The following is a 22,125-nucleotide window of genomic DNA, read 5'->3' on the forward strand; positions in this document are numbered from 1 at the left end:
ATTCTGAAAAATAAGCCACTGAAATAAAACTAGCACCCCACCAGGCAATTCCAATGTACCCCCTTAAAGACTGTGCGGGGAATCAGAAAATGATACCCCAAAGTATGGCGCTTTGGCATGCGGAGTGCTTTGAACTAAAGGAGATTTGGAAGGCCTCAGAAGCGGACTCTCTCTGACCTCTCCTGCCTTCCTGTCTCTCACTACTCTTTCTCTCTCAAAGAGAGACATAGAAGCTAGAATTCCTCTTTCCCAAGGGAGATCCACAGAAACTAAAACCCCCTCTCCCCCCAAAACAAGCCATAAAACCTAAAAGTATTACCATAACCTTCCCTCCCACCTTTCTGTGCAGGAGCTGCCCGTAAAGAAATTCTCTGACCTACCTTGTCCTGCCCTGTACCGGGGGGAAGGAACGCTACACAGAGAGGCCAGGAAGAATGCAGACAGAGAGGCCTTGCTGGGCTTCCCTGCCCCTCTCAGTCTATTACCATGAAACCATTCCCTTCTGCCCAATCGCATTTCTACATGGCTGTCCATTCTTCATCGAACCTTAGCATAGAAATAGACAGTTTTCCCTGGGGTTTGGGGTCTTCATTTCGGAAGGCTTCCATGTCACATAAAACTTTGACTGAATAAATCTGTTATGTTTTTCTCTTGCTAAGCTGTCTGTTGTTATACAGGTGTCAGCCATGACCCCTGTGATGGGTGAGGAAAGGGATCCACCCTTTCACCCCTGTAACTGACATGCACATGGGCGATGCCCACCTATCCAGCTCCTCAGAAGGTAGACAGACGGCCAAAGCTCTTACCTCACTCCTTCCCTCCTCACCTTCTGCTCCACCAACCCCACAAATGCATTTTAATAGCTTCAATCAACAGAGCTGATGCAGAACAAATATTAAAAAAACAAAAACCACCAGAACTTCTGAGCAACAAAGCACATCAAAACTCACATATTTAAACCTCTACACGCGTGTATGTCTAAAGTGAAACAGAAAAAAGTCTTAGAAAAAAATGGCACCTTTACAAACATCTTATTTTAAAAGAATACATCTAATTAGTACCCCATGCTCATTTCTTTAGCAGAATAGGGACAAAATAAAGTGAGCTCCAATTGATGCAACTTTACTTTTAAAATAATAAAAATGAAAAGAGGCTTCCCTTGCCATCGTCCTATGTTTTCCCCACTCAGATCTGCTATATATCCTAGTGCCATTCAAGAGAAAAGGCAGCAGCTAGGTAGAGACTACAGACGGGGACAAAACTACTACAAATGTCACATTTTGGTAACAGACAATAGCCAAACAATTTTTCTTCACAAATTTTCTCTTTCTCTCTCTCTCTCTGCCTGTCTCTCCTCCTCTTCCTGCCTCTCACAGGCATCCACGAAGGATGCCCCCTCTGGAGGTATACAATACCTAGAATCTATCTTTTTCTGGGTAAACAAAGCTACATATATGAATCATCCAATTTCTCTTCGACCCTTATCAAACTAAATCAGGCTGAAGTTCCAGTATCATTTCCCCCCTCCAAATACAAAAGCTTTTTCCTCTCATTTACTAAAATAATTTGAGACTTCATCAAAAAGACCATTATGCTTGTAAACTTTAAATAATTTAAATGATTCCTTGTATATAAATATTTCATATCAGAAATTGATTTCCAAATGAAGTGCACACAAAGAATGACCACACTAAACAGTGTCCGAGTACATCCTGGTATTCTAAGATACAGTCAGCCTTTTAATTCCACACGAGGTCATGAAATGATTACATGCACTATATAGAATTAAAATTGCTGCCTCTAACTCCCTTCGAGTCAGACTAGAAACCCACCCAGTGGAATCTTCAGGAAGAAGAGCTAAACAAATGTTTGCTTTGCTAAACTGCTGAATTTTCAGAGGAATAACCTGGGGTTTTGAGAAGGTTGAGAATGGATGCTAGATACTTTAAGAAAAAAAAAAACTGTCATGTCCTGAAAGCATTGAGTTTTAACCTTGGGTAAGATGAGGGTAAGATTTTAAGCAACCGATCCAAAAAAAGGCTCTGTCCACTAGCCCTTACCCTGTGTCAAGAAAAAAAAAAATCCCGTTTCTAAAACTTGTGAGAAAAAAACAGGGCTATGATGCGACCCCAAGTCTCAAAACATGCAGTTTCTCCCGGAGCAGCAGGAACAGCAGTCACGTTGAAAAGGGTGAACAAAGAACAGAGACGCGCGATAAACACCATTAACCAGGGCTCCAGGCAGCGCAGAATAAACCAGCTCGAAATAAATGGGCACTGAGACCCCAACAAAAACTTTCCAGGCAGCCTCAGGAATGTGACAGCCCAGGACCCGGGGCAGCCCTTGAAGTATGGCAAAGAAGGAAAGTGGGCCGAGGGTCCACGCTGGAGCCCCTGCCTCCCCTGCCCTCTCCAACAACACTGACCACTTCTTTCCTACATCTCTTCCTTGGGTACCGAAGGAAAAAGGCGTAACAAGACCAAGTGGGACTGACCGAGTAAAACATGCCCACCTCTTACGCCAAGCCAACAGCACAAAACCGAGAAAATCAGCATGCACACATAACACCCAAATGTACTACACAGTACAGCACCACCTTGCTGATGGAGACTTAGAACATACACACACACACCCCACCAAAAATACTCTTTTTTTTTACCAGAGCAATATCTGAGAAGAAAAAATTATAACTCCTCGAGCCGTAGTGAAAGCTAAATCCTGTCTCGCCTTAGCTGCAGCATTTGGCTTGATGCAGCTAAATTAACAAAATGTTCCCTTGGCATTTAAATTCTCTTTTTCTTTTTTCCCCTTGTAAGCAGAGTGGGGCGGGGGGTGAAGTGTAATAAGTCAAAAGACAAAGCAACTTCAAAACAAAATCAGTTATTTGTAAACAATCCTTGTGGGGATTTTTTTTTCCCTCCTCTCCCCCCACCCCAAGAAAAACAGCCCTGCCAGTTGTAATAGAAAGCTGAGTAAAGATAAATCAATTAGCTTGCTAATTTCTCCCCTCTCATTTATTTAGCTCTGCACTGTATTTGTCGTAATTGACTACAATTATGTTAATTACTAACTCCAGTATAATTACTATATTTATTGTCATTGAGCACGCGATGTACCCACAGCAAAGCTGGCATTTGTCGGGCATCAAGAGAGCAAACTGTCGAGAGGTGATTCTCGGCAAACTGGCGGATGTGGCTTCAGCAAATGAAAGGGCAAAAGAGATTTCATGCAATGTTAGTTTGAAAGCACCGGTTCATTAAGGATATTAATTTTCTGATAACTACACATTTAAGCATGACACACTCAACGCGGTATCTACAGGATTTCGCAATTATTAATGCGTGACAGTTTCAAATGCTAAGTGAATCAATTAAACAGCAGCATTCACAATTTGAGAAGAGATAACTGCTTCATAACTACCTAAGACTACAATTTTCACATGACAAAAAAGAGCCATTGAGGCGCCTTCAAAACCTGACAGGTCAAGAAAGAAGTTTGAAACAAAAGCACCTTACAACCATCATCTCTCCTCTTTACTTGTCAGATCAACTTTGCTAGTGTCTCCCCAGAAACGGCATCACATGCCAGCTGCCACAAGGTGATTTTTCATGTCTTGTCAAAGAAATCTTTTATTCTATTTGCTCTGCATTAACATGTTACATTTATTGATCAAGGGCCTGTTCGGCAGCCACAGCAGGGCACTGAGCTCTCCATGCCTACGGGGCTTTGATGTCCCAGTGACATTCGAGCCCGAATAATGCACATACTAAATGGATTTAATGCAGAAATGTGTTTGGGCCTGACAGTTACATTAATAACAGCCCCTCACACTGATAAATATGCAATTGCTACTATTAAGAGTTACCCAATTATGGGGAAAATATTTCTCTACCTTATAAATAAATCCATCAAGGAAAAAAAAGTTTTAACAATGGTGCATTTTCTTAAAACACTTCTCCAGCTGCAGAAAATGGGGTGGGGGGCAGTGGAGGGAGGGGGCCGTGTGGGGGTTAACACCCCCTCTTTTCTGCCCTCCCCTCCAATTGTTTTTAATAAGTCTTGCTTTATCTCAAGAATGGTTTTGGGGATTTTTTTTTTCTTTTAAACCTCTTTTGTTGGTCTTCCCTGTTCTACGCGTTTCTTATTTCTTCAGAACCAGAGAAAAAGCAGACACCCAGGAGACTGAAAAATTGGGTTCTGTATTAACTCAGAGAGGAGCTTAGGGGAGATGGTGCAGAGGTGGGGGACACGGAGCTGATCTCCGTAATGATGGGTCTAGAGGAGGAGCTTTTTAAAAAGAAAAACAAAACTCTAAACGAAACCTGAACATGTGTGTGTGTCTCTCATTTAAAACCCTAAGTGACCTTGTGCTATGGCAGTGATGGGGGTGGGGGTTCAAAGGGGAAGACAAAGCAGCTGGGATGGGAAAGACCTTTTATTAGAAAAGTCTCAGCCAGGGAGAATTTGTAGTTATTATATCCCTGCAATTAAACACAGACACCCAGCAAAAAGCATAATCGCTCCCCTTTCATCATAAAGGAACAGGGCACAGCTGAAATTACCAACACTAGGGTCCCCAAGGAGAGGAAAGAGGCTTTTCAGACGGCGGCTGTGTGCGTGTGAGTGAGTCCATGTGCAAACGCACACACACCCTACCACCTCTTCTTTCCCCTTCAGACTCAAAACTCAAACACGCAGTTATCTGTCTCGAGGTCCTCCAGTCCCAAGGCTGGGACAACAGTCTGGCCACAGCCATTGCTCAGCCATTTCTCCCCACGTGACCTTGGATCTGAACCACACCTCACAGCCCAAGGGGTGAAGAAAGAAGAGGATGAGTTCTCTGGGAATCACCCCTCCTCCAAGCCGGGCCCGGCCTGCTCCTGAGGTCCTGCCTCGCCAAACTTTCCAAATCAGAAAGGTTTTAGAGAAACAGAAGGGAGGGGGGAATGCAACATATGGGACTCTGAGGCCTCCAGGGTCTTGAACTTGAAGCTGCAGGATCTGCTTGGACCTTACTATAGTGATTTGCACACTTTTTAGTGATTTAAAAAGAAAAAAGAAACTCTTCTCCCACAAGAAAATACAGGCTTAGAAGTGGGGGGGGTCTGTCTTCTCCCACAAAGGAAGCAACAATTTATACCACGAAAAGCAGTTTAGAATAACTTTAAAGTTGAGGCTAGACCACCAGGGCCATCCCAGCTCTTCTATTTAATCATCAGGGTAGTCTTGGGCAAATTACTTCACTTCTCTGGGCCTCAGTTGCTTCATCTGTAAAATGTGGGTAATAATTCCATTCTCAAAATGCTGCTGGGACGAGTAAAAGAGATAACATATCAAGTATTCTGCCCCATCTTGACATGTAGTTAAGTACTCGATAATACTTTATTTCTTAATAAGAAGACAAACATGACTATTAATGTCATTTGACTCTCTGTCCTTGGACTCCTCTGGAGAGTAGAGCCAGTTACCTCTCGCTATTATTGGCAGGTGTGCTTTACCATGATGCTCATCAACAGAACCATTCTGCAAGCTGTCTCCAACAGGGCTCCAGAGGGCTTCCTCAACAAGGTGCAGCTGGCATGGGGGAGGGAGGAGCCTTCTTCTCCAAGGCTGTCCTCTGCCCTGAAAACATTTAGCATCCCTGGCCTCATCCAGCAAATGCCAGTAAAGCCCCCACCCGCAACACTGTGACAACAACATGCCCCCTAAGGTGGCAGAATTTCATAGCTGAGAACTTGGAGGTCCAGCAAGTAGAAAATAAATGGTTAAGTTCTCCAGTTTCCCTCCCTACCCACCCCAACAGCCACCCTGACAACTCAGAAGGCAACATCACCCACATGCACAATGACGTCCTCGAAACAGGGCAGAGGGAAAGGGTGGAGCAGTGGGGCCCAAGTTCCAAACAGCTCTGGGAGAGAGACTTCACAAAGGTAGAAAAATAAACCCCAAGATTCTAGGGGAGTAAAATGGGTAAGATGGGGAATGAAAGGCATTATTAAAAAGTCTAGGAATTTCTCATCCTGGAGGCAAAGGCTGCAGAAAATATGGAGACAATGTTTATGAAAACACTTTATAAATTACACTGCAAGCTATAGGATCATCGTCCATGAGAAGGTGAACCTCAGGAAAGCCCCGTGGCCCCTTAGCAACTCTCTCCAATTGCCTGCCACTTCCTGGCCCAGTCTTGCCAGCCTCCCGCAGTCAGCCAGACTGTTCTGGTGCTTCCACAGTCATGGAGGGCACTCCAGAAAGCATTTTAAGTAAAGGGAATCAGTCTTGCTATGGAGACACTATATATTTCCTGCCACTTCCCACTTCACCTTCTGACTGTATGTTCTGCTGGTAGCTGGAAACACTGGAATGGCCAATGATATTCTTGGAATAAAAGAGGTATTTTTTGTTTGTTTGCAGCATTGCCCAGCTTAGTGAGAACACTGATTCCAACACACCTAGAACCTTGCCGCCTCTGAAGCATTCAGGATTTATCAATGCCCTAGAACTGTAACTGAGAACTCACTGACAGTTTATCTTTCTAAAGCCTGTCTGTTCTACCATTACCTCTTCCTCTCAAGGCTTACTGACACGAGCTCTCTGGCCTCCCTCACCCCAATATCAGCATGCTCCCCAAATAAGACCACTAAGTCTGGGGGTTGAAACAAGTGTGAACAAGGCCCTTGACTGCAAAGACACTGTTTAATGAAGACCCACTGCCAACAGAACATGTCCTTTGAGCTGTTCTCCCGAGAGCCTGCATGGGAAATTTTCTGTCACCCAGACCCACTGGAATATGACCAAATGTATGCTCCTAACTGGCAGGGATGAAAAATACATATTAGATGAGCGGGTTTAGCCTATGAAATATCAGGGACAGTTGGAAAACTAAGTAATTTATATCAGTTAGGATAGGCTAGGTTATGCTGCATTAACAAGTAACTCCAAAATCTTATAACACATTTATTTTCATTCAAAATCTATGTCCAAAATAGATCAGTAGAGGGTTCTGATCATTTGTGGTCAGAATCCAAGACTGACAAAGATAGTAGTAGAAGCCAAAGTGGCAAATCATGCATTGGCTCTTAAAGTTTCTGCCCAGTGGTCATCCCAAAAGGTGCAGAGATATGCAAACATACCATGCGCTGAAAGAGAAGAAATCCTGACTATCTCTGAAGAGCCCCAGTGACTACCAGAGAGTGAAATAACTCCTATGGAGAGTCGAGTCTGGGCTCTTAGCCTCACTAGCACATGTTCTAAGCACTAATAATAACTAACTATGCTCACTGAAGACCTATCATGCACCAGTTAATTTATTAATAGTAGTTACATTATTCACAGCACTCAACATTTCTGCAATTAGCCCAAGGCCAGTTAATCAACCGGTGAGCAACAGAAGCAAGACTTCAAGCTAGGGTGGTCCAACCCCCAAGCTTTGGTTCTTTTCATTACACTGCCCATCTTCCCAAACTGAGCAGCAAGTTAGCAGCCCAGTTATCTCCAGCAGTTCATCACAGAGACACAGAAAGTGTGACATGTCTGTCCTTGAAGCAGCTCTGACAGTGTGCTCGGTGTCTGCCTCACCATCTGCAGCTGGGGAGAGAGGGCAGAGCCACCGTTTCTTTACTGAAGCTGCACGAGCTCCCCGGTCCTTCATCCTCATCCTGGCCAAAGCCAAGGAAGCAACAAGCAAGCTCCCACCTAAGAAATTTTCTTCTGAGCAATTCTCCATCCAGTGCATTTATCAGAGTGATGCTAAATAAGATGTGACTGCAAATAATTTAATTTTTAAAACATAAGCTTCCTGTTGCCATAGATCAATTAAACCCTTTTGCTTTTATTGCCAGATTGACATGGGCATATTTATCACTGTTTGCCATGGGAGCTCTGCTCTGCCCGCTGTGTTCAACAAGCTGAGCAGGCAACCCACTCAAACCACGCAGGGCCTTGGGGGAGAGGAATGGGACCACCACGGAGAACTCTGCCCCGGCCCAATCTGGGGACAGGGTAAACTGAAGCTGGAACAGCTCATTAAAAAGCTCTCTTTGCCTTGAGCAGATGAAGGAACTAACACTGGCTGAAGCATAGGATTCTCTTTACTAGTCTGCAAAGTAAAGCTAAAATATGAACAAGCTCAAGGAAGAATTTGAGACAATGAACATTCAAATACTTTTGGTAGAATAAACTGGTGTAATCTCTCTAGAGGGCAATCTGATATCTGTACCAAAGCACCCCCTCACAATTTTGTCTCCAGGAACTCGTCAAAGCAGCTAATAAGAGACATACTCATCAAGGAGTATTATAAGGATATTTATAATAGAATTACTCATAACAGTAAAAATCTAAAAATAACCTGAATGTCCAACACTAAGAAATTACTTGAGAAACCATTAAAAATTATGAGGTAGTACTTACTGGTATGGGAAAATGCTTCCAACACAATGTGAACAACAGCATCATTTAAAAAAGTATTTGGCATTATAAAAGAGTAGGAAGACAATACAATGTTAATAATGGTGATTTCTGGTTGTTAAGATCATCAGTGATTTGAGAGGAAGACAGTTTCCTTCATACCTTTCTAAGTTTTCTAATATTTCTATATTGATTTTCTCTTATTATAAGAAACATTATCTTCAAAAATAAAGATTGTAAGTACAATTTCATGCAGATGTAGACACTAGATGCATGATCATTAATATAGTCAAGCTCAAGGAGCAAAATGTCACTCCTCCTGGCTGTTTCTTGATTAACTCCCTAAGCCCTCTATCCTCATTCCAGGGTGGATGACCCTGGGAATTGAGTCCAGAGAGCTCATTCCAGTTCACAGTCACTATCACTGACCTGGTTCCCATCCAGTCACTACAGAAAGAATCAGATCTGGGCTGAAAGGGCAAAGAGAGGAATGTTTGATCCTTTTAAGAGAGCCAGAAATTTTATTTGGGCCTGTTTTCTTGCTTCCCTTTCCAACTTCTAACCTGAGAAGGTACACACTGGCTCCAGTAACTTGAATGAAGAGTCATAAAAATAACAGTCTGAAATCCATAACCTTCTTTTTTTTTTTTTTTTTGAGACAGAGTCTCGCTTTGTTGCCCGGGCTAGAGTGAGTGCCGGGGCGTCAGCCTAGCTCACAGCAACCTCAAACTCCTGGGCTTCAGCGATCCTACTGCCTCAGCCTCCCGGGTAGCTGGGACTACAGGCATGCGCCACCATGCCCGGCTAATTTTTTCTATATATATTTTAGTTGGCCAGATTATTTCTTTCTATTTTTAGTAGAGACGGGGTCTCGCTCTTGGTCAGGCTGGTCTCAAACTCCTGACCTTGAGCAATCCACCCGCCTCGGCCTCCCAGAGTGCTAGGATTACGGGCGTGAGCCACCGTGCCCGGCCTGAAATCCATAACCTTCTGCATGGAGAGGTAACTTGTTTACTGTTGGACAATCCAGCTGAGGCAGAGATGGATTCACCATAGTTAATGCAACAGAGAAGATCCTAAAGTGTAATGGGAAGAAAAAAAAAATACATACAGTAACTTCAAACAAAAGTTCAGAACTTATAAATCTATAACCACCTTTCCCTCCATCATGGACAGGTGGCCATAGGACAATCAGCAGAACTATCTCTTTTATGAATGAGAGTAACAATGGTGATGATGTATGGCTAAAAATGAGTGATAAGACAACAAAGAAGGATGTTCCTAAGATAAGTGGTTGAAGTCTTGTACCTCCCTTTTAACTAATATCTTGGCAAGAAGTAAATACAAACCTGGCCACATAAGAAGAAATTCAACATGAACAGATCCATAACAAGTAGGGAGATTAAATAAGTAAAAATCCCCAACAAAGAAAAGCCCAGGACCTCATGGCTTCACTAGTGAATTCTATCAAACACTTAAAGAATTAACATTGATCCTTCTCAAACTCTTCCCAAAAATTGAAGAGGAAGGAATGCTTCTACACTCATTTAACAAGGCCAGCATTACCCTGATACCAAAGCTAGACAAGGATACCACAAGAAAAGAAAATTTCAGGCAAATATCCCTGATGAACACAGACGTAAAAATCTTTAACCATACTAGCAAACCAAATTCAATAGCATATTAAAAGGATTGTGATCAAGTGGGATTTATCTCTGAGATGCAAAAAGAGTTCCACATATCCAAATAAATGTGATATATCACATTAACAGAATGAAGAATAAAAACTATATGATCATCTCAATAGATACAGAAAAAGCATTTGACAAAATTCAACATCCTTTCATGGTTAAAAACTCTCAAAAATTTAGGTACAGAAGAATTTACCTCAAAATAATGAAGGCCATCTATGACAAGCCCCCAGTTATCATCACACTCAACAATAAGAAGCTGAAAGTTTTTCCTCTAAGATCAAGACAAGGGAGCTCATTCTTGCAACTTCTATTCAATATAGTACTAGAAATGCTAACCAGAGCAGTTAAGCAAGAAAAAGAAATAGAAAACATCCAAATTGGAAAGGAAGAAGTAAAATTATCTTTGTTTGTAGATGACATGATCTCACACATCAAAAACCATAAAGACTCCATCAAAAAACTGTTAGAATAAAGAAATTTAGTAAAGTTGCAGGATATAAAATAAACATACGAAAATCAGTTTCATCCTTATATGCTTAAAGAACTACCCAAAAAAGAAATGAAGAAAACAATCCCATTTACAATAGCATCAAAAAATAAAATACTTGGGAATAAATTTAAGCAAGGAGGTGAAAGACAAATACAGTGAAAACTATAAAACACTGATGAAAGAAATTAAAGTATACACAAATAAATAGAAAGATATCCCATATTATCTAAAGCAATCAAGATTCAATGCAATCCCTATCAAAATTCCAATGGAATTTTTCACAGAAATAGAAAACAGTCCTAAAATTCATATGACCACAGAAGACCCCAAATAGCCAAAGCAATCTTGAACAAAATATAAAAAGAACAAAGCTGGAGGCATCATTCTACCTGGTTTCAAACTATACTACAAAGCTATAGTTATTAATACCAAAACTGTAAGGTACTGACATAAAAACAGACATACAGATCAAGAGGATAAAAAAGAGAGCCCAGAAATAAATCCACATATTTGCAGTCAATTAATCAACAAAGGTGCCAAGAGCATACAAAGGGGAAAGGACAGTCTCTTCAATAAATTACGTTGGGAAAACTGTATATCCATATGCAGAAGAATAAAATTGGACCCTTACCTCACACCATATACAAAAATCAACTCAGAATGGATTAAAGCCTTAAATATACATGTAATGTATAGCATGGTGGCTCTAGTTCATATTACCATACTACATACTTGAAATATGCTAAGACAGTAGATTTTTAATGTTCTCACCACAAAAAATGAGGTAATGGTGTGAGCTGATGGATATGTTAATTAGCTTGAGTGTGGCAATCATCTCACAGTGTATACATATATCAAAACATCACATTGTACAGCACAAATATACACAATTATTAATTGCTAATTACACTTCAGTCAAGCTGGAAAATAAGAAATTCACATTAGTATATGCATGGAATATCTCTGGAAAACTACACAAAAACTGAGTAACAGTACTTACTTAGCACAGAAGGGAACTGAGTGGCTAAAGCACAGGTGTAAAGGAGACTTTCTTTGCACTGTTTGTGCTTTTTCCTTCTAAAGGTTGTGCCATGTTCATTTATTAGCTACTTAAAAAAGGAATAAACATAACCCCTTGTCTAAAAGCAAACTGTGGCCTAAAACACAGACCGTCACCGATCTTGCAACCTCGAGGAGTAGAAAAATTTTTATTAGGGGGTATTGTTCTATTTAAAGCAATACCCTGATACGGCTCTTTAGAAGTGAATAGGAAACCTGTAGAGATCTTCTAAAAAGGAGGGGAGAGGGTTGATTTTTCTGTATATAATAAAGGGAAAAGAATTTTATATTTCTGAGGGCAGCTCTGGAAAGAGGGTAAGTGACATGGGAAAGAGAGAAACAGGCCAGGAGAAAGAGGTGCCAGGTCACATGTAGGTCTGACCCTAAAAGATGCACCACCAGAGAGAAATTCTCCATGGTGGGGAGTATCCAAAAAATCTCCAGAAGCAGTGCTATCCCAAACTTGTCTCCTGCTGTGTGCCACAATTACCACCCCCCACACACTCCATACTTTCAAGCAGCAATTCAAATCTATAACACAGAATATTGTAATGGGCTTTGGAGAAATGAAGGGAGTGTCCCAAGGCAGGCTGCTAAGAGGGAGAAAAACAGCAACAGAGCTCAGAGATGGTCAGAGCAGGAGTGAATACAGGCACAGACTGACTAGGACATACGCTCCCCACAATCCCATGGAAATAGTAACAGGGGCCTAGGGAGAAACTTTCTACAGAACATAGGATGCGGACTCAAAATATTTCATTTGGATATCATGACCCCTGAAGCCTAGTGGGCTTGGGTCATCTGTTACATACCCATTTATTTGGAAGGTAGTAAGTTTATGATCTCCTATCTCTTCCCTCCTTCCTATTTCCCCCCTCCCCGTTTATTTTTTTAAGAGGAATTAACTAAACATCTAAAACATCCTCAATTTTGATTCTGCTCAAAGAAGGCAGCGACAGAGACCAGTGCCCGAGTATGCTCAAATCTTCCTCTTAACACCCAAGAGAAATAGTGCCGCCTCTCCTCGTCCCCCAATTAGGTGAATAAAGGAGGTCAAAGGTGATCCAATGCCCAGCATTCCCAAGTCAAGTCACCCCTTCTGAACCCGAGACCTCCATCTCTCATCCCTGCCCAAACTCAGCTGCAACCCGGTGTGGAGCTCACACACCGGCCACAACGTGGCCAATGAGAACAGGCTCCCGGCCAGGTGTGAAAGCTCCTCAAACTCAACACTACAGAATCTCCCTCCTCTCAAAAAAGGAAAATACAAATCTTAACTTCTTCTGAATCCACTTTACAGACCCTCTCACTAAATATTCCTGCATCCAGGGCCTGTCGTTTCCTATGACAAATCCGTACAGATCCAGCCCCTCAGAGCCCACGGCCCCTTCTTGCCTCACATACACCCACCCCCACAAGGTCCTGTCCCTCCTCTGTCAAAGGGAGGCAGGGCCCCTGGGCATGACAAAGGTGGCTCTGTGTCCTCAGACCTGACAGCCCAGGCCCATGACCGTACCCACTGACACCCTCCCTCGCAGGACCCAGCCTCCTCACACCTACATCTGGGCTCCCACCACCCATGTACAAGGCAATCATAACCCCGAGCCATGATGCCCCAACCCCTGAAGGCCAGGGACACAGGAGGATCTCCTTCCAGTGCCCGGACAAAGGAGCCTTCTGCCCGAGTCTGTGCTGGGGAGCTATTCAAGGTGCATACACAACCCAGGCACAGTCCACTCCAGGCCCTGCACTCCGTCCTCTCCTTTTGGGACCAAAACCCATCCTTCATTTCTCTAAGTCAGCATTTGTTTATTTGACTCCTCTCGTCCCTGTGCATTACTTTGTGACTTTTCAGTTTCACATCTCCCCAGATGCATACAAACCCTTTGGGAGTCAGGAAGAGCATGTGGACATTGTTCCCTCTTTACACCACAACCTTCTGGACGCCCTTTTCCTGGAGAGGCGCAGCTCAGTGTGGCCATGTGCCCCTGAGCACCAGCCTGAGAAGCTCTGCTAGCTTAGCTTAAAATTAAATTCTCCTCTACCCCATGGCGCGCCATATTGCCCTGAGTTTTGTCCATTTTCCCTCCAATTCTTCATTCCCAAACATCCTGACTCAGGGGTTGGAAATGAAAAGACTCCAAAAGCCGGAAGCAGGAAAGTGCCTGAGCCCTGGAATGGGATTCAGGCTCCTCATCTCTCCTTCTACCCCATGACAATTTGTCCCAGTCAGAGGACAGCACAGCTCTCACGGAGGGCACTCAGGAAGAAGCCCTTCACGGAACCAGCTTGTCAGGAGGAAAAGCCACCACCCTGACCCTACTCACTTACCCCACTGATAACCTGCTTTCCAAGTACCTCCCTCTTCCCTCCTCCAAGCCCCCAAACCAGTCGTAATTCATAACCTTCTAGGGAGAAACGAAACAACTGCCTGTATCCTCCGTTGGAATAATATACAAGATCACACTTGCCTTTTGCCAAGACTGGAACATTTGTCAGAGAATTTCCCTCCCATCCACCCCACATCAACAGTGTCTGAATTCCTTTGAAACACCATCTGGGGTAAATCATCAGCACAAATATTTAAAGCTCCAATTCATAAAAAGGCAACAGAAAGAAAACACACACATACACCCAGCCTACCTGTGACTCGGCAAATGCTTTGGGAGATGGGTTTATCCAAAAAAGCACACCTAAATGGCCCAAAACACTCTTGTGGGCTCCATCTCAGTCCTTTCCCAAGAGTATTCTGACTTGTCTGCACCAATATCAGTGAGAAAGGGAAAGAACACAGTGAAACTACGACGTCCCCTCCTAGAACTCCTGTGAGATGGATGATGCTCAAATGCTCACTGCCTCTTCAGTGGCACAAAAAGGCCAACCAAGGAATCACTTGAAGCACAGTCCAACCTTTGGGGTGTGATTCCACGTGTCTCAGGGCCCTGCACTGAATAAGAGGACACCCAAAGCAAAGCCGGAATGTTTGACTTTTATCTGCCGCCCCTTAAGTACCCAGAGGAGCTGGGCCTCCCAGGCCTGGCCCGCGTCTCTCGAAGGTTACATACCTCAGGAGGTTAAAGCTCAGATCAAGCCTCTTTGCGAAATGTCCACAGTCCCTGCCAAGGTGCTCTGGAATTTCTCTGCAGTCCTGGCCTATGTAGGACACCTGGAAATTAAATGGAACAGAAAAAATGTGGCAAACAGAAATCACCCAGCTGCTCCCAAACCTGCGTCATTGATCCGATGATTGCTTCCGCAACTTTAAACGCATGTTTCTTGCACACAAAAAGGCCACATTTGTGACTGTTTTCCTGGTCAAATCAGCTTTGGGGGCTTCAGGGACTCCGCCAATAACTCCCTTTTCCTGGTACAGTTAGCATGATGGAGACTAATCCCAGCACAATGGAAATTGGACTAAAATTGACCAGGTTCAGGTATCCCAAAGAAACCCCAGTGTCAGAGCACAAATATAATTGCAACAATCAGCTTCCCGCTTGGGGACCTTTGCAACAGCTGCCCTCTGCCTCTCCTCCACTGCACCCCCTTCCCCTGTTATGCACATAACCTCATAAAACACACAGCAGATGCACTTACCAGCATTCACCGTTCAGGGGCTGGACAAAACAGCCTCCCCAAACCACCAATCCCATCCCATTACCACTGTGTATACAATACCCTCCACACTCTGAAAAAGCTGATTCAAAAGCAACAGAGCAATGACATGTGGCCAGAACTTCCAAACTTCCCTCCTCCAGAGGGCCTTTGCCAATCAACCCCACTCTGTGTACAGAGCTGCCTCCTTGGGCATTCTTCTATTTATTATTAAGTACCAAAAATGTGCCCAAATATTAAATGGTCAAACTGAAATTTGATCCTAGAACTTCTGACTGTAAGAAGGTCAGTGGGCTTTCTCCCTACCCCAACCGCTCAATGTTTGGAACCGTTTTTACAAATAACACCCTGAGGGCAGATTGATCACTAATTCCAAAACCCATAAAAGAAACCCGTAGGTCTGAGTTGGCCAGTGGGCCACAGACATGATGTTTCCCTAAAAGACAACACAGTCAACCCCCAGGTAGAAATTCAGGTCTGTCACCCAGCTATAGCCTTAATCCGGTCTCCCTGCAAATCCACATTCTCCTACACATACACACAAAGATGTCTTGGAATGAGAGAGAGATTTCCATGGGGGTTATGTTTCCTAAGGGGGAAGAGAATATGGTGGCCATCTCACCTCCTTAGATATCAGGTTGAACCATGAGTTACCAATATCAACCATTTTAAAACTATAAAACAGCACTTCCACATGGTTCTACCTAACCCAAGCCACACGGAAGCTTAGCACCCTCAATATCACAAGTCATCACTCAACCTTCTAGCCAGTGGGAACAAACAAGTGACAATACAACATCCTGTATTCACTCTCGTTCTATTTACTGTCCTTCAGTAACTTCATTCCAAGAGGACAGAAGGAACAGAAAGTCACTGACTCCAATAAAATAATTTTGACTCCTGAAGATACAGGCTGCAAAATAAAAGACTCTAAGCTCAATCTAGCAATCTCTCCCCTTTCTCCATGGGATTCACCTCTCTTCACAGCTCCTTGTGTAGTACATAAAATTCTGCTGCCAAGTGGAGATGGAAATCATACACCAAGGAAAGACTGGGGATATGGGGCCCCAGTCAATCTGGGGACTTCGATTTCCCTTGGGACAGCCACTCAATCACAGCAGCATCTTCTGTGTTGTAAGTTCTCATTGACCCCCATGACCATGGTGCTCACTAGAAGGCCCATCCCGTTCACCCCAGCCTGCACCACCATCTTGCACGTATCATCATCATTCAAGACTTCTGCGATATTATATAGCAGAGAGGTTGAACTTTAGATGTAGAAAATGAGCTCTTTCCTCATAGACTAGCCGAGGGCTCAATCTAGTAAGGACTCAGTTTGTCAAAACCCTTCATGTTTTATACAAGGAACCTAAGACTCCAGAGTCCTGCCCAGCATAGCACAGCTCCTTAATCACAGAGCTTGGACCAAGTCCTGCACCACGAATAAGGACTTCCAACATGGGGGCCATAAAGTGCTTACAAATCCACATGTGGATGTGGATTTTCTTGATCAACAAATGCCAATGGTGCACCTATCATCATGTTTTGACATAAAAATGAGTCTTCCTAGCTGTACGGGTGAGAACTGCCCCATGATACCACACTGAAGAAGGCCCAAGAAGAGTGTTAGAGCCTGTGGAAAGAGAGGGACATTTGCTCCCCTTTTCCTTCTGTAGGATTCCCCTTCAGAGGAAATAGCAGCACCAAGAAGAGCTATCGCCAGAAAGCATTCAGATACTCAGAATCTGTCTGATAAGACTTTCATCAGCCTGTTTTATTACATTGTCTTAACTGCACAACATCTCAGGAAAACTAAACACTTGTTCTCATTTCACAGAGATGAAGATCAAGTCTCCAAAATTTAGCATGAGAACCAATTTGATAAGCAATCTGCGTGCTTAGGCCACCTCTGCAGTAAACTGGAAGCTTTTAGAGATGTAAGTTAAGCCAACCAGGCTGAGGGGCTCAACTCGACTAGAGAAGACATAAGAGCAGCAAGCAACCGCGGCCAGGCATTGCAACCAACACTCACAACTAGAAGAGAGACTTAAGAAGTGCTGCTGAGTGGAAGACATTGCCTCTCAGGATGTCAGGAAGCTTCTTAGAGCACAGGACCACCTAATGTAAGATACAAGGCAAGAACAAGACCAAAAATACTTTGCTTCTTCAGCAAATGGGAGAAGGGGTATAGAGATTAATAGATCTTTGGAGGCACAGAAGCAAGGGCATGTCTAGAACTAGAAGTCATTGCATTTAGTCAATTATCTTGATTTAGACTGAACTGAACAAAGATTTGAACTTTTAGCTTTCCTACCTTACATAATTTGTACCCTATGACTTCCACTCTGTGTGGAATGATAATAGGAAGGGACACCATTACCAGGCAAATGAAAACATAGCAAGTTGAAGACCTCTATGAGAGGAACACCAGAAAGGGAAAGGAGAATCGGAGGGATCCTCACTCACGTACACACCCAACCCTCTGAGCAGAAGCTGCAGGAAACAACCAAACTGCTGGTTTCTCTTTGCGTTGGGACTGCCTGGCTCCCAGGGCATTTCTGAGAATGGTGGGTTTACCAGTAGTCAAACTGAGAGGAGATTGTTTTATGATGCCTGCCCCTAACCAGGGGTGGGGGATCCTCGATTTTAAATGTGTAGTACTAGAAGCTCTGTCGGAGCAGAAACAACCCTAGGTACAAGTTTGAGTCCCTGGGCTGCTACTTACTAGCTGCCATTGTCTTGGATGAGTCACAATCTCTCAAAGTCTCTGTTTCCTCTTCTGTAACTAATCTAACACTAACTGCCTCCAAAGGTGCTAAAAATAATATAACAACTAACATTTATTAAATGCCCACCATGTGCTTGTTATCTATTCAATCCTCCTATACAGCCCCATGAGCCACATATTATCCATGTTGTATTTATAGGAATGAGATAACATATTAAAAGCACATAGCACTGTCCTTGTCACCTGTGGCCACACAGTTAAATAGTTGTTGAATCAGATGAATATCCCTACAGAAGGGATTTGTGAATCTTGAGTGCAAGATTTCAGTGCCAGAATCCCAAGTTTGCATCTGTGTCTATAACCATATTGATGCCACTAAGCTAGTGGAAAAAGAAAGAGGACTTAATGCTGAACATCAATGATGTATTCAAGCCACGAGAAGCCAAATGAAGTCAGACTCACGTCAAAGGAAAAGATTTTACAGAGAGCAGTGATGGGAAGACTGCAATGTCCCCAAGCACAGCGGTGCCACAGGCCTATAGAGCTCCTAAAGACCAGTTGAATAGCAGCCAGTCCACAATGGAGTTCAAAGCAGTGACCTGGCTTCAGCCGAACATCACCCGTCTCATTAAATTAATTTTATTGGGTTTTTGCTTTGCACTTAAACCATCCCTTCAATAAAGACTTATAGGTTTCTAAATATGAGAAAGTTATATCTGGTTTTATGTTTTCTACATTTGAATAACACTATAATAAAAACTATATCAACACCCTGGGTTCGTGGGAAGTCCCCAACTCTTTTAAGGCAGCTCTACCAAAATTTTAAAAGTACCGTGCTACACACATGCAAGGTGCTACTTCTTGTAACAGCTGGCATTAGAAACGGCCTGGGGCAGAGTGCTAACAGATACCCTAAGGCAGGAGGGGAGCGGAGCAGGCACTCAAATCCACCGGCCTAGCCGGTTTAGGAAACGGGGCACTAACACCCCATGGGCGTTTTCCCAGCCGGCCTTCTTAGCTCCTCCTCCCCAGGCAGCTAATCTTTGTCAACAGTCCCCAGGGCCCAAAATGTCTGACCTACACTTCAGCAAATGCCTCTGGGCTGTTTGGAGTAGGCCAAGAACCAGGAGTGTAGGAAAAATCAAGTTTGGGAAATGAGGGAAGAGAAAAGGAAAAAGAGGCCCACAAAAGTTCTCAGCCCCCTCCCAAGTCCTCCATGAATGTGGAAGAAGCTACATCCAGAAAATGCTGGATCTGAAAATGCAGAGACTTTGCGTCTAGGGGGAAGGGGATCCTCCTTCTTGAGCAGATATTCCAAGACAGGGCAGAGATCCTCTCATCCAGACCCTCCCTCTAGGCAGTCATGCTAATTCCCAGAAGCCCCTTTTCCCTGATAAGTCCTTTTTATTTTTGATTTTTATTTTTTTTTTAGAAGCAGGGTCACCCAGAGCTGGAGTGGAGTAGCATGATCATAGCTCACTACAACCTCAAACACCTGAGTTCAAGCCATCCTCCTGCCTCAGCCTTCCAAGTAGCTGGGACTACACGTGTGCACCACCATGCCTGGCTAAAATTTTTTAAGAGATGGGATCTCACTATGTTGCCCAGGCTGGTCTCAAATTCCTGGGCTCAAGAGATCCTCCTGCCTCAACCTCCCAAAGTGCTGGCATTATAGGCATAAGCCACCACACTCAGCCCAACAGTCATCATTTTTAACCTCTCCCAAAGGCCAGTACCTCCCGGGCCCATTCATATCTGAATTCTGGACCTTCTTCTAGCTCTCTCCTCACAGGCTGTGACTCTAAGGACAGAACCAGAATTCCCAGGCAACAAAATTCTGTTAAATGGTGGGTACAGAGACAATGGAAGGGCTAATTTCCAACACGAGGCACATTGCCTGGCACATAGTAGGCACTCAATAAGCATGTATAATTGATGAAATGACAGGATTCTGGAAAAGAAACAGGCAGCGGCCAGTTGGATGGGATGCACAGTTTGCCCTCATCACATCTATAGAAGTTATAAAACCCCTAGAACCTCCTCTAAGGGGGAATCATTCCCTTTAGCCCAAAGTAATCTCAAAATCCAATTGCACCTGACATTACCTGCCTTAGGCAATCCAAGGGGAGAGCTTGAAAAACTCAGAACTGTTTCTCCAGGGTGTGCAGGAAAAGGTAGGAAGTAGGAGGGTTGGCTTAATCAGAGAGAAGAGGTTAAAGATAGAGACTTGGCTTTTCCAGCAGGTAAGACACCTGGTCCCAGTGTGGCTGAGTTCATCCCTCCAGCAATGACTAAAAATACCTGAGGCTTCACTATAGGGCTGAAAGCTTGTGAAGCAGGATGCCTATCACCCAGGGTGGAAATCGGAGTGTTGCCATGCCCTACAGACACCTGTTCAAGAAATCAAGTGCAGGTGGCACAGTGGCTCATGCCTATAATCTCAACGACTCAGGAGGCTGAGGTGGGAGGGCCAGGAGTTCGAGACCAGCCTGATCAATATAGCGAGACCCGTCTCTAAAAAAAAAAATAAGGAAAATTAGCCAGGTGTTGTGGCAAGTGCCTATAGTCCCAGCTACTGGGAGGATCACTTGAGCCCAGAAGTTCGAGGCTGCAGTGAGCTATGACCGTGCCACTGTACTCCAGCCTGGGCAACAGAGATTAGTTTCATGTAAGTTTACTATGGAACCAGCAAGGAAACAATGTAAGCAATATGAGTTCAAGAGGACAAATGACCATATTTTTCTATTTAGTGCTTCCATTTGTTTTTCTTAGAGTCACACCCAAAGCATAGTATAGTCTGTGCAAAGTAATGAATATACCAAAGTCCAGAACCACTTAATCTTTTACAAGGTTTTTATACCTCGTAGGTATAGGTTTTATTTGCTAAAAAATAAATAAGAAATCAGATGTGGAAATCAAACTGTAGAGACAGTGGCCCTCCACCAGCCTTGGGTAAAGGAGCCAGCCCATGGTCATGACAGAGCCCAACACCACCCTCCCCGCAGGGATACACTGTGACTTTGGTGGCCCTAGGCACTTCTGCCTTCATGGGTCCCTTCCTTCATTTGCAAATAAATTTATATTTTAAAACTGCATTGGCATAAAGACAACTATACTAATGTTATATATTAAAACGTTTTAACAAAAAGTTCTTTTTAAATCCGGATGACGAAAGAAATTAAAACATTTTCTGTGGGCTCTCAAAAGCCCAGTGAAGAAGTTGCCCAGCGGGTCCTGCTCAGTGAAGCGCTCCGGACACAGGGAAGTGGAGGGGACCGAGGGACCTGGGGGTCTTTTCTTCCCACACGGCCAAGAGGTGTGCCAGGCCCGAAACGGGGTCTGTCCTCACCAAACTAGGGCAAGCCTGGGCACCTGCCACGCACCACCTGCAGACCGTGCCCGGGGCGGGGCGGGACTGGCTGGGGCGGACTTACTTGAGTTCCACTGACCACGAGCCCGGCCATGGCGGCCGGGGCGGGGCGGGCGCGGCGCGGGGAACTGGCGCGGGGCACCGGGCGCGGGGTGGCGGCGGCGGGGCGCGCGGGCCGGGCGTGCAGTTCCGCACTGGGCGGTCAGCTGACCTGGCGGAAGCCGGAGGCGCGGGCGGCCGCTCGGCCCTGGGTTCAGCTGCGCGCCGCCCCCGCCCGCGCTCGGCCCGGCCCCGGGGCAGGTGAGCCCGGACCACCCGCACCGCCCGCCGCTACAGGTGGCCCCCGCACGCAGCGCCCCCGTGACTCCGTGACTCCCGCGCCGGGCGGCCCGGAGTCCCTTCGCCCCACGAGACTCCACAACGCCATGCCCACAACTTGATCGCGTTAGTCGGGGCCAGGCTTGGGAGGGGGCGCTCCTATGGGGCGCCCCATCTAAGCTGTTAGCCGGGGTGTAGAGAGCGGGGCCTTTCCTACATTTCGCAATCTCGGTTACATAACTTGTCCTTAACTGCAGGGGGGATGGGCCTCTTGGCCCGAACTCCCCTACCCAGCTTTGGTGGGGAGCGGGGAAGTCAGAAGGTTGAAAGACTCCTGGGGCAGCAGAGGTTTCCATTTGTAGAGGGGAAGGTGGGGGGAGTTGGATTTCTCTATAAATAAAGTGCTGCCTTGGCTGAGAGCCCCCCCCCACCCTCTCCATGTGGCCTCCAG

General features: G+C 44.6%; 1 protein-coding gene across 1 annotated transcript in view; it reads right to left on the bottom strand.

The window, feature by feature from the left end:
• The window catches only part of LRMDA (leucine rich melanocyte differentiation associated), a 1,038,561-nt gene extending 1,017,037 nt beyond the window's left edge, over positions 1-21,524 (bottom strand). Inside the window, exons 1-2 of the mRNA XM_045568897.1 lie at positions 21,421-21,524; positions 14,712-14,812 (exon numbers count right to left, since the gene is read on the bottom strand). Of these exons, the coding sequence (XP_045424853.1) occupies positions 14,712-14,812; positions 21,421-21,450 (131 nt within the window). The 5' untranslated portion in view covers positions 21,451-21,524. The remainder of the gene's footprint in view (positions 1-14,711; positions 14,813-21,420) is intronic.
• Positions 21,525-22,125: the final 601 nt, after the last annotated feature.

Source organism: Lemur catta, chromosome 14 (assembly GCF_020740605.2).
Source record: "Lemur catta isolate mLemCat1 chromosome 14, mLemCat1.pri, whole genome shotgun sequence".
In the NCBI taxonomy this organism is placed as follows: domain Eukaryota; kingdom Metazoa; phylum Chordata; class Mammalia; order Primates; family Lemuridae; genus Lemur; species Lemur catta.